The 11,406-nt window shown below is 57.1% G+C and overlaps 1 protein-coding gene across 1 annotated transcript; it reads left to right on the forward strand.

The window, feature by feature from the left end:
* Positions 1-5,232: 5,232 nt before the first annotated feature.
* Positions 5,233-9,211, forward strand: LOC139081263 (uncharacterized protein CXorf49-like). Its single transcript, XM_070606739.1, has 7 exons — positions 5,233-5,922; positions 6,314-6,517; positions 7,229-7,388; positions 7,907-7,983; positions 8,242-8,287; positions 8,894-8,935; positions 9,011-9,211. Exons 1-6 carry the CDS (start codon positions 5,338-5,340, stop codon positions 8,932-8,934), a joined length of 1,113 nt encoding a protein of 370 aa, XP_070462840.1. The 5' UTR covers positions 5,233-5,337; the 3' UTR covers position 8,935; positions 9,011-9,211.
* Positions 9,212-11,406: the final 2,195 nt, after the last annotated feature.

The raw sequence follows: 11,406 nt of genomic DNA on the forward strand, positions 1-11,406 counted from the left end.
TTTGAACAATAATTATGTTTTATAGTCTGCATACTTAAAAAAAACAGCTTCCAAAATCTGTTTGCAAACTTAAACTTTATAGCTTTACTAAGTTAAGTTAAATAATAAAAGTTATTGGGTAGCTGGCTCATTTCCACATAAGATAAAATAGTAAAGGTTAACTACTAAGCATAGATTTGTCTGCCTTTGGTTTCTTATATCAAAGAAACTAAAAAGCTTAGGTTTATTGATAAACATGTTTTACGTGTGCTGAGGAACTTTCTATGAAAAAACACACATGTATAAGAAAAGTAAAATGTATGTTTTCGGTAAAAAAAAGAATATAAAGAATGGTATAAAGAATGGGAATATTTTTGTTTCTTGAGTTAAGAAAGGTAAATTTGTCCTAAAGTACAGGGATAAATTTTGAATGTAAAAAAAGTAACACAAAGTTTGTGAAAGTAAAACCCTAAAGAGTTTTATGTGTGGTCAAGTTGGCTGTGATTAAAATGAATTTATTAACTGAATAAATTTATATGTCAAAGTAAACTGGTACAAAATTAAAACTGGGGCTCCTCTTTCTCGAAAGGATAATTTTCCTAAAGTTTTAAACTGCTCTTGATAAAAAGACTATACAAAGGTGGGTTTTTTTGGACTATTTTAACTCTGTTTCCCCTCGACTGTTTCTGTTGTCACTGTGAATAGATACCTGAACATGGTTTCACGGTGAGCTTTGTTTCCTATCTGGACAAATGTTTTAAAGCTTTTAATATTTTTGACAAGCTCCCCCCACCGACACACAAAAATATTCGAGTCCTGAATAAAAGCTTTCTTTTGACCTGGAAGAGGAGGAACAGTTTCTCTGGGAATTTTCAGAGGGCCACTGAGACTTCTCAGAGAGATCTGCTCTCTTCCTATAAGAAAAAAACACTAAGCTAATTAGGCTTATTTGGCATATCAGATTACACGGGAAGCGTTGTCAAACCAGTAATGATAAACTCTCTTAAATGGTACTTTGTGAATGAGTGTTATTGATGTAAGTATTTTAAAAGTTATCTAAAATTCCGATCTGTTCTGATTGTCAGCCGTGATTCTGGCTATTAGCTCAAAGTATTATACGTCACAAGAATGGTCAAGTGTCTTTGTCAATTACCATTTTTGAATGTTTTGTTATTTACAGACAGTTGTTTTACTCTGATGTTTTCGCAAATATGTTTCATCTTCAGAGAGATTCATGGAAAGGACTCTAACACTCTAGAATACAGGTTTCCGATAAACTTGCAGATTACAAAACTGAACTGGGTAGGAAATTACACAGCCCTAACAGAGAAACGGATGACTTCATGAAACTGCTGACAGAAGATTGAGATCAAGAACCAATTACATGGGACTGAATGAACTGATGAGGATGATTATAATTTTTACGGCCTTTTGCTTGACATATTGCTGATTTTTGATGCTTTGTTTTTTTTCGGATTTAAGAAAACCTTTTTCTCTAATCTCTTAAGGAACCACGATTTATAGCAATTTGTAAGCAAGATTGAAGCACTTATCTTTTTCTCCCTATCTGAGCCCTCCAAAATGTAAATACTCCTGGTGGGTAAGTACTCCTATTCTCACGGCAATATGGTTGTTTGCATAAGTCCAATAACAATCTGTTCTTCTTATAACAGGACACAACTGGAAACACGGGTTATAATACCGAGGCTTTGACTGGAACATCACATTTGAGAAAGACGTACAGGCTCAGATGTGACAAGACAGCTTCTGAGGAATGAAGGTGGACTGTCTGGAAGAAAGCCACTTGGAAATATTGGCCTGGTACCTTGCTTATGGCTTCCCAGTAACCTGGTAAGTTTGAGTAAAGAATGCCACTCCCTCTGGCAGGTGCGAGGAACCTCAATATTTTGGGGAACCTCAGGAAGAGAGGAATTCACCCAAATCTGTAGGTACTGCAGGTGGAATCTGATGACAAGTCCTTGGCTTGGTTTTCCTGACCTTCAGAGGCCTCTGAAGTTCAACTCGAGGCTCTTCGTAAAAGGTTCCAGCAAAGCAGATTTAAAAGAGCCTATATAATCAATTACTATTCTTGCTGCACTTATGTAAATAATTATGCCAAACTTCTTAAAACTTGACTTATTTTGCAAACCAGTTAGTCTTAATTTGGCTATCTTTATAAAAGGGTGATTTTAGAGAGAAAGATTATGTTTCAATAGAAACTATAATACACACGTGTAGATGTTGGATTCTGGTTCTGTCAATTGTCTCTGAGGTCTTTGTTACATCTGTTAACTGGACTGGATCCTGAATTCTTCTAGTCTCCTGAAACATCTGGCTACAAGCCTCCAAACCAACATTTTCAGGTTTTTTCCCATCATTTTCATTCAGAATCACTGAAAACTAAACCTGCCCGTTTTTCCTGAAGCCTTGCAAACTGAAGCTGGAGGACTTAACATAAACTTAAGAGAGATTCATGTCTACCGCTGTGTGAGCCACTCGAAAAGCTACCTGAGTGCCCGATGACACCATGGGAGACATTTCAAACTGCAAAGGATGCTTCAACCCTGACTTCTAGGAATCTCGATTGCTTGCCTCCTGGGCTCAGGAACTAGTTTACAATTTGCTCCAACCGTTAACCTTGTTTTTCTCTTTTTGTTTCTCTGGGGAAACTTCTTATTAGATACCTGGTTACTTACTTACATGACACAGGCCCAACTTTGGGGACACACCTGCATCACCACCTTATTAAGAGACTGGTTCAGTGAGATGAAACCACCTAGGCCCCAATTCAGCAGGAAGTAAGTAGCTGAATTGGTCACAGCCCCAAATCCCTCAAGAATGAGGGATGAACATAAAATAGGGGAAACTGATACCAGCTCTGATTTCACTTTCCCAGTGTTACAGGCTCTTAACATCAGCCCTGATATCAGTTCCCCCACATTGAACCCAGCGTATACGGCGTTAAAACTAAAACCCACCACCCCCTTTCCTGCTTCTCTAGCTCCACTCACATGCAAATACCTGTTTCTTTAAACTTGGACTCCTTGAGCTTTACAACCAAATGGGAGCTACAAATTGTTAAAAGCCCAGGTGGCCTGGAGTTGGAGGCACACTAAAGTTTAGCTAATCACGTGTCCTTGAGTTTGCCAGGAAAGCCGCTGTCTCAAGAGTATCAAGGAGCGGAGGCTCCCCAGACCTCAACTCCTCGACTCCGACTCCCGGCGCTCGAACCCGCCTCAAACAAGAAGACGAGACACCGGCGAAGGACGCCCACCTGCCATCCTCCTATCTCACCCTCCCCCCTGCCTTGCTGCAAGCAGCCTCTCAAGGCCAAACGCAGGCTGGTGGGAAAGCACCGAGCTGCACAAAAGCTACATGTTCCCCCCTCCCCTACCCAAAACCCCAGATAAAAATCCCTACCCATTCCTCATCGGGGAGCTGGCAATTTTTGAGGCATGAGCCCTTGCTTTGCTCCCTGTGCCTGGCACAGTAAAAACCTCTCCTCTTCCACTCAAGACTCTGTTCTCGTTATTTGGATAGGCATCGGGTTCAGAGACCGAACTTTCGGTTACACCATCGTTAAACCCAGCATCTACGTGGTTAAAACCAAAGCACCCATTCCCTGCTTACTCCCTGGCTTCCTGGCTTCAGAACCCACCAACCGCCTTTATGGAGACAAATGCCAAGGACAACCACGTGGATTCCCTATCTCCTCCCCACAAGGAGCCACAGGCTGGTGGGAAAGCAGCTGAGCAGCAAGGTCACGGGCTCCCTCCTCTCTGCACGTAGTGTCAAGGCCAAACACAGGCTGGTGGAAAAGCTCTGACCAAAAGGGCCATATGCTCCCCCTCCCCTACCTAAAACCCCAAATAAAAACTCTTAGTTCTAGCTTTTCGGGGCGTTTTGGATTTCAGCGTTAGCCGCCCTTTCTCCTTGCTCAGCGCCGTGCAAAATAAAGTCCTCTTTTCTTCCACTACACCTAGCGTGAGATTGGCTTGCGTTGCAAAGGGTGAGCCAACTCACTAGAGGTTCGATAGCAAAAGCGAGGACTCTGCAGCCAGACGGCCTGGTTTGAAGCCTGCCACTGACCCCAACAAGCCGAGCCACCCTGGGCCACTGGCCGAACCTCTTGGGGCCTGTTTCCTCCACCATAAGAGGGCGGTACGAGTGGCTACTTGAATCCTAGGCTTGTCCTGAGGACGCGTGACTACTTATCTACGGCGCTCAGAAGAGTGCCAGACACCGACGGAGTCCGCGTGGGAGAAGTTTCTTTTCCTGGACGCTGCCAAACGACCCTCCCAAATGTCTCTCCTGCCCCGCTGCCACAACCAGGGCCCCTTCCCCACCCCAGGCCCCCCTGCGACGGTCAAAAGCACGGGTTTGCTCGTGACGTCCCCCACCTTAGAAGGGCGAAGGTCTTGGATTGTTGCAAACGTGGCGTGTGAAAACCGATCTGTGGCTTTCTGTCTCGCCTCCAGGACCAGCGACGCTGACCACCCTTTGGGGCGAGCACTGGGTGTTGGGATTCCCCCTCGTTTGAACTGACTCGCAGTGGGGGAGGGGCCGAGAGACGCGGGGCAAACCCCGGCCCAACCCCCAAACCGGCCTGAGCACACAACCATGGCTGATTTGAGCAGCTACCGTCCTCGAGCAGTTGCGACAGGGACCCTACAGCCGTAAACACAACATTTGCTCTCTGGCCCTTTACGGCGGAAACAGTACGCCGACCCCTGATGGCTGGCTGCGGGCTGCCTGTGCCCATTCTCCTATGGGGTCGTACATCTTGTGGACTAGAGGCCGGCCCATCCCTCGTGCGCTACGGGCCCCATCGGGGGCCTGCCGTGTCCCCTCACAAGCCCCACCGCACGCCCCCCTGGGCCCGGGGCCAGCCTTGCCCCGCTCCGTACGCGGGAAACCGGGGCTCAGAGCCGCGGCTGCTACTGGAAGGTAGCCTGTGCCGGGGAGGCGGGCTGTTCGGAAGAGGCGGGACGAGCGCCCCGACGGCCGCACTCAGGCACGGGACGGGCTTCCCACTGCCGGCCCGCGAGGGGCTTCGGAGGCCCCCAGGGGCCCTGGACGCGATAGGGGAGGGCCTCGGGGGGCGGGCCCACAAGGGGCACGCTGGTTGGCGGGGGCGGACCCACGCGAAGGGCGCGGCGCAGGCGTCGAAGGCGCGCGCAAGCCGCGCGTGGTTTGAGGCGATCTCGTGCGCCGCGTCTGGGGAGGGCCGGCGTCCCCCACCCCCACCGCCGCCCCCAAGGCCTCGCCGCTGCGCGCGCACGCGCGCCGCCACCCGTCCCAGCGCGCCCGGGGCCATCGTCTCCCGCGAGGCGGCCGGGGACCCCCCGGACTCCCGACATGAGCTCCCCCGACGAGGGGTCTGTCTGGGGCGCGGGTTTCGGCCCGGAGGGCGGGGCGCGGGCCGGCGTCCGCCCCGCCGAGCCCGGAGCCCTGCGGGCAGTCGGTCTAGGCCCTGCTCTGGGGGCGCCGCGGAGCGGCGAGGGCGAGGGCGGCTTCCCCCAGCCCGGGGGCCGCCCCAGCTGCCCGGCCGACGGCAGGGACGCGGCGGCGGACCGCGCGTCCTGCCCGGCGCCGCGGGCCGCGGCGAACGTCGTGCAGCAGCTGACCCGGCGGGGCGTCTGCAGATACCGGTCCCCGGAGAGCTGCGCCGCCCGAGGCTCCACCGTGTGGGCGGGCCTCGAGCCAGGTGCCGGCGGCCCCGGCGCGCCTGCCCTTAGCTGGCTGGCGTCGCAGCCGGCTTCCGCCGCCCTGCTCCCGCTCCCTGGGCCCGAGGGCGGCCCGGCCTGGGGCAGCCCTAAAAGAGGCGGGAGGAGCAGGCTGGGCAGCCCTGCGAGTCGCGGGCGGCCCTCGGCGGGAGGCCCGTTCCGGCTGCCTTCCGACCCCGAGCCATCAGACGAGGCCAGCGAGCTACAGCGGACGAGGGTGAGCCTTTGCCCCGGAGAAGGCGGCCAAGCCCAGCCCAACGGCCCCGAGCATCCTGGGGACCCCCCCCAGACGCTCCAGTTTCCCCGCCAGGGAGAATTTCCTCCACGTGCCGGGCTCTTTCCTGCCCTCCGCTGCCCGAGCGTTCACCTTGGCTGTGGAGAGGCGGGCTGTTGGAGAGCTGGACTTCTCTTCCTCCAAGAAAGTAGAGTGTGTGGTCTGGGGCAAGGGGGGGAAGAGGCCCAGCTACCAGGCAGCGGCCGCTGCTGCGGCCGCCGCCGGCGGCGTCCTGTCCCGGGCGACTCCCTGGAGGAAGGCGGCCCCGGAGAAGAAATCCCTGGGGGCTGCCTCACAAGTTGCCCAAGGGAGAACCTTTCTTTCCTGGGGGCAGAGAGCCTCGGCAGCTCCCCTGGACCCGGCCACGTTCCCGCCAGTCTCTGACGTCCCGCTGCTTGTGAGGTGCAGGAGAGCCAAGCAGTCCAAGCAGCCCGGCACTGGGAAGAAATCTGTGGCCGGGAGGACAACGGAGTCTCAGCCGGTGGAGGTGGCGGGAGAAGATATTGACCCAAACAGCGACCCAGCCCCGCGGGGCCAAGTGAGTAGGCCCTGCGCCTCCTCTCTCCCCGCCTCTGCCCCCACCCCAATTGGGGACTTCTTTACCCATGCTCCCTCTGCCCTTCCCTCGGGGGTGGTCACTGGGGACCCTCGGTCATTAGGTTGCCGGAGGGGGGTCGTCGTAGAAGGGGAAACGTGAAGCTAGCATTGCATGGGGGGGGTGTGTGTGTGTGGGGGGGGGCTTGCGCGTGTGCGCCCGCGCGCGTCTGCCGGCCACCATTCTCGACCCTGGTCCTGTTTCCTGCGCCCTCCCCAGAGAGGAGCTGGGATGGAAGGGAGGACTGGTAGCTGGTTGGGACCCGGGGCCCCCTTAAAAGTCTGGGCCGCAGAGCTTCCGTGTTCAGACTCCCGGGCTTCCTGATCCTACTTCCTAGCTGTTCCCCAAGCCTTCTCTGCAGGAGACCTGGGCTTTCTCAGTGCCCCACTGTTCTCCCCAGCTCAGCTCTGCCTCCTGGCCTGGGGCTGACTGAGGGCGAAAGTGCTGATGAGATCAGCCTCTGAATTCCCTGGCCTGTTCCCTGCCCCACCCCAGCCTCTAAACGCATCTGGGTACGGACACGGACACACACACACACACACACACACACACACACACTCTCACACACACACACACACTCTCACACTCTCACACTCACACTCTCTCACACGCTCTCACATCCCCGGTCCAAATGGGTGAGAAATGGTTCTTTAGCCTCCAGGACACAGACCAGGGCCATGTAGTCGGTGCGTGCGTCGTCCAGAAGGCAGCAGTGGCCACCTCAACACCAGAGCCGCTCCCCAAGTTGCGGGAAACCCACAGTGCTTGGCCCGGAGCCAGGGAAATACGGTGCCCAGGGGGCCTGCACCCTCCGGTGAGTCTTCTGGGTGAGTGAGCCGCGAGTGAGGGGAGAGCGGACAAGGAGGGAAGGCTCTGGCTCTGGCTCTGCTGGCGGCTCAGCCTTGCTCCCAGGCCTCGGTGCCTACCCAGGCAGCTTCTCCCAAGGAGGCGGGGCATGCACGGGGCTGGCCTTCAGCCACATCATACTCTGCAGGGGCGCGAGTCCTTAGCAGCGCCCCAAACCGCGACTCCGGACGTAGACTCTCCGCGGGACAAAGCCTTTTCTGCTGAGTTCTCTTGGGCCGCGGGCTCATCCCGGGGCACGGGCTGTGGCTGCGGCTCTGGGAGAGTCCCACACAGGCCCCAGTCCTGGGGGGCACAGTGGCACTGGGGCTGCCCCTGGGGAACAGGACAGGCGAGGCAGGCCCTGAGAGAAGATGGGAGCTGCGGGGCAGAGCAGGGGCAAGTCCATGCCAGCAGAGGGTGGTGCTGCCTCACTTTCCACTTCCCTGGGAGCCTTGGAAGCTGGACGTCCTGTTCCTTCCCGCTCAGGTGACCAGGAACCACTTGACCGACCTCCAGGACGGCAAAGGCAGCAGCAACCACGTGGAGCACGGGGCTGTCCTCGGGTATTGCTTCCGTGGCTCCTAGAGATGCAGGCCCAAACGAGACGGTGGGGTCGGTGTGCAGGGTCAGCTGACATACGTGTCCCCCTCCGCGCCCCATCCCGCACCCCGCGGGGGGAGCGCACCTCCCTTCCCCGAGGAGCCCCTGCCAGTGTAGCTGCTGGGGTTTCGGAGGTAGGGTCCCGGGGAGAGGGGAGGTCGAGGCGAGAGGAGGCCAGCAGATACTAATCGTTTCTCTTTCTCTGGTGTCTGCCGGCCTAGTGTCACGTGCTGCAGAGAGAAATAGGCGACCTGAAAGAGCACCTTGGTATGAGGCACCTCTGGCTCTGGGGCAGGGGCCGGGGCAGGGGCCCCGGGACCGCCTGCGGTGTCTTAGTGCAGGACTCAGGGCCCCGGGGTGGGGCTGGCGGGCGCAGGGGCAGGCGGCCTCACAGGGACCAACGTTCCCGTGGGGAGGAGAGCCCAGCAGGCCTGGCCCTGGAGCCTGCTGTCAGGTACAGCCCAGCGCCTGTGCAAATAGGAAAGCGTTGTCTGCCCTGCACGCGCGCACTGTCGACGCGAACGAGGCCTAGAGATCTCCTCCTATTGGGACGCTCAGAGATGCCTCCTTGGTTTTCCCTGTACCGGCTGCTTGGTGTGCCTTGTCCGCTGCCGTGTGTTGGTTCATTTGACGAGTTCCGAGTGGCTCCGACATGCCCCAAAGCTGGAGACCCACTGGCACGTTTGGTTCTCGTTTAGAAAACATTTCCCCCACGGAATTCAGGTGGTGGGTGACTGAGTCCGGCCCGGGGCTGCTTGCACAGGGCCCGGAGGGGCTTCCAGGGGCAGGGCTAGGCCGTCCCCCCGGGGACAGGGGCACGGGCTTCTAGATCCCTGTGGGTGGAGTGCCTGCTTAGGCCTCTCTCTGTTTCAGCGGCCGTCCTGTCCCTGGCTGACAAGTTCCAGAGCCTTTGAAGTGAGTGTTCCACACACCAGACCCCTTCCCACAGTCGGGGCTCTTCCGGAGGGCTGGGGCGGACCCTGGCCTCAGGCTCCTCCCCGGCCCCGCTCTGTTTCCAGGTTGAGCCCAGCACCTTCCCGCAGGAGAAGCAGCTGGTGCCTTTGGAGCCCGGGACCTGTGGCCAAGCTGGTTCCCTCCTGTTCTCCCTCAGCCTGGGCTTCCTCTCCCCTTCTCTTGCCCCCTCCCCACCCCAGTTCACAGCAGTTTCACATTAAAGAACCTCTCATATTCTGTGGTCTGTCCTCTCTTTTGGGGCGGGGGTGGGGGGGTGTGGGGGTGTGCGGGTCGGGGCAGGCAGAGGGGTTGGGGCGGGCTGGGGCACTGCCGCATTTCAGAGCCTTTTCCGGAAGAGGAGCCCTGGCATTCTGTGTGGGCCTTCTCCCTGTGGGGAGTCTGGGCCAGCCTCTGATGGGAGCCCTGCAGTCAGGCCAGCAGGGTGCCCGGGGTCTGGGCTCTGGCTTCTGTGTGGGCGCCGCCCAGCCACACTCGCATTTACCCGCTTTCCCCTGCAGGTCCCCTTGGTCTTCTCTCCGAATCTCCTCTTCTGGGGTCTCCAGGTTTCCCATTCCTCGCGGCTCTTCCCCTTGCCTTCAGCAGGAACTCGGGAGCCCCTCCAGAGCCCCAGTCCCTTCTTCCCTTCCCTCACTGGGATCACTGCCCTGCTTCTCCCGTCCACCCCGCTTTGTGGTCTGAGGACTCTTGATGCCTTGGGTGGCTTTCCGCCCGTCACTGGCCGCCCCTGCAGCTGTACTTGCATGGGTGCTAAAGAGCACGTTTGAGCTCCTCTTCCCCCTTCCCCGGCCCAGTCCTCTCTGCGTGGTCCCTGCCTCCCTCTGGTGGCGCCACGCGCACAGACAGCTCAGGCAGGAACCTGCACGTTTTCTTCCTCCTCTCTTTAGCCCTCACCTTTGACACTCGCTTCCCAAACCTGTCAGTTCTCCCTCCTTGGTTTCAGTAGAGGGGTGGAGGCAGAAGTCACAGCCCCGTGCGATGGTGGCTCGTGGAGCCGGAGGGAACGTACTGGGCACACAGAAGAAAAGTGCAGGTCACTCTCTGGGCCGCTGTCGGGGAATGAGTCTGTTGTGGGGCCAACGCGGGGGGAAAGGGCCCAAGACCGGCACCCAGAACTGGATGGTCTCGCCATAGGAGCTTTCACGTCCTTCCGGTCCTAGCCTTCCTCCAGCCTGGTCTTCTCTATGCCCTGGACTGCAGAGTGGCCGGGCGGCTTCTATGGCAAGTGTGCTTGGTGGGTCTCAGTGTTCCCGCACGATCCCCCTTCACATACTGCTGGAGCACCTCCGTGACACGGATTTGGCTGGAGATGATGCTTCTGGGTCCCAGCTCAATCTCCCCAGCCTGCCTCTTTAGGTCTCACAAGATGTAGTGTGAACTCCAGGTTCGACTTCCCCTCCCTGACAGTTGGAGGTGGCTTCCTTCCTTGACCCGGACCCGGGCCTGTGTACCAGCCTGAGACTCCGAGGGACAGATTGGCGTTTGAGTGAGGGGAGGGTGAGTTCCGCCAGACCCGCTGCCCGAGAGCCTGGGTACAGAAAAGGGGGACCGTGGTCGTAGGACATTCAATGTTGGGGCAGGTGTGCGTGTGAATAAAAGTCATCGTGGGCCATCTCCTCTGAGGGAGAAAGTTGTCATTCGGGGAGTAAAGGGAGTGGAGACCGTGGTCCAAGAACTTGCAAGAGAGCCAAGGAGCAAAAGCCAGTGTCGGATCTTTTTTCCTAAGGGGTGTTCCTAACAGCTGCTGACAACGTGGGGGAGGAAGTAGCAGAAGTCACCAAACGCCCCGACGGGGTGTCAGGGGCTCCGGTTGTTGGAGTCGCTGGAGGAGGCTCTGGCTGCTCCTCTGCCATCCCAGGATGTCTGATGCGTGTCCTGCGTGTGTGTCGACGGAATGAGAGGGGGAAGGCTGGCTGCCTCAGAGTAGCGGGGACACGGCTCAGCTCGGAAGCTGGGAGCTGATGGAGGAGACTGCCCCAGGGTGAGCTGGCCCCGGGCCAGGGCAGGATGGGCACGGGGAGGATGGGAAGTACAGCGTGACCGCCCCTGGGAACCTGGGCAGACTCGGGTTCCACCCTGAAGACCCCGTGGTCGCACCCTGTCTCCCTCCCGGGCCCCGGGCCTGAGCTCAGGTGGACAGGCCGTCGGGCATGGGATGGGCCAACCCCAGACCTCCGGGCCGGAAAGCAAGGTTCGTGGGACTTAATCCTTCCACTTCGAAGCCCTCGCTGGAGAAGGCGGCCTTGATTGAGGCTTAGGCTCTGGCTTTGCCCCTGACCCCACGGTGATTTCTTGGCTGGGCAGCACAGCTCGCTGCTGTTGAGTGAATAAGTTTGGCAGAGACTTCGCAGCTGGGGTTTCCGCCCACGGAGACCTGCGTGCAGGTTGTGGCTGGGGGGCTGTCGAGCACTGGC

The sequence above is a fragment of the Equus przewalskii genome, unplaced genomic scaffold (assembly GCF_037783145.1).
Source record: "Equus przewalskii isolate Varuska unplaced genomic scaffold, EquPr2 contig_11116, whole genome shotgun sequence".
NCBI classification, from domain to species: Eukaryota; Metazoa; Chordata; class Mammalia; order Perissodactyla; family Equidae; genus Equus; species Equus przewalskii.

Excerpts from the sequence above, each read along its gene's own strand:
- LOC139081263 (XM_070606739.1), top strand. The coding sequence starts at position 5,338 with ATGAGCTCCCCCGACGAGGGGTCTGTCTGGGGCGCGGGTTTCGGCCCG. Across the intron at positions 5,923-6,313 it reads GCGAGCTACAGCGGACGAGG|AGAGCCTCGGCAGCTCCCCT; the intron begins GTGAGCCTTTGC and ends TCCTGGGGGCAG. Across the intron at positions 7,984-8,241 it reads GAGCACGGGGCTGTCCTCGG|TGTCACGTGCTGCAGAGAGA; the intron begins GTATTGCTTCCG and ends CTGCCGGCCTAG.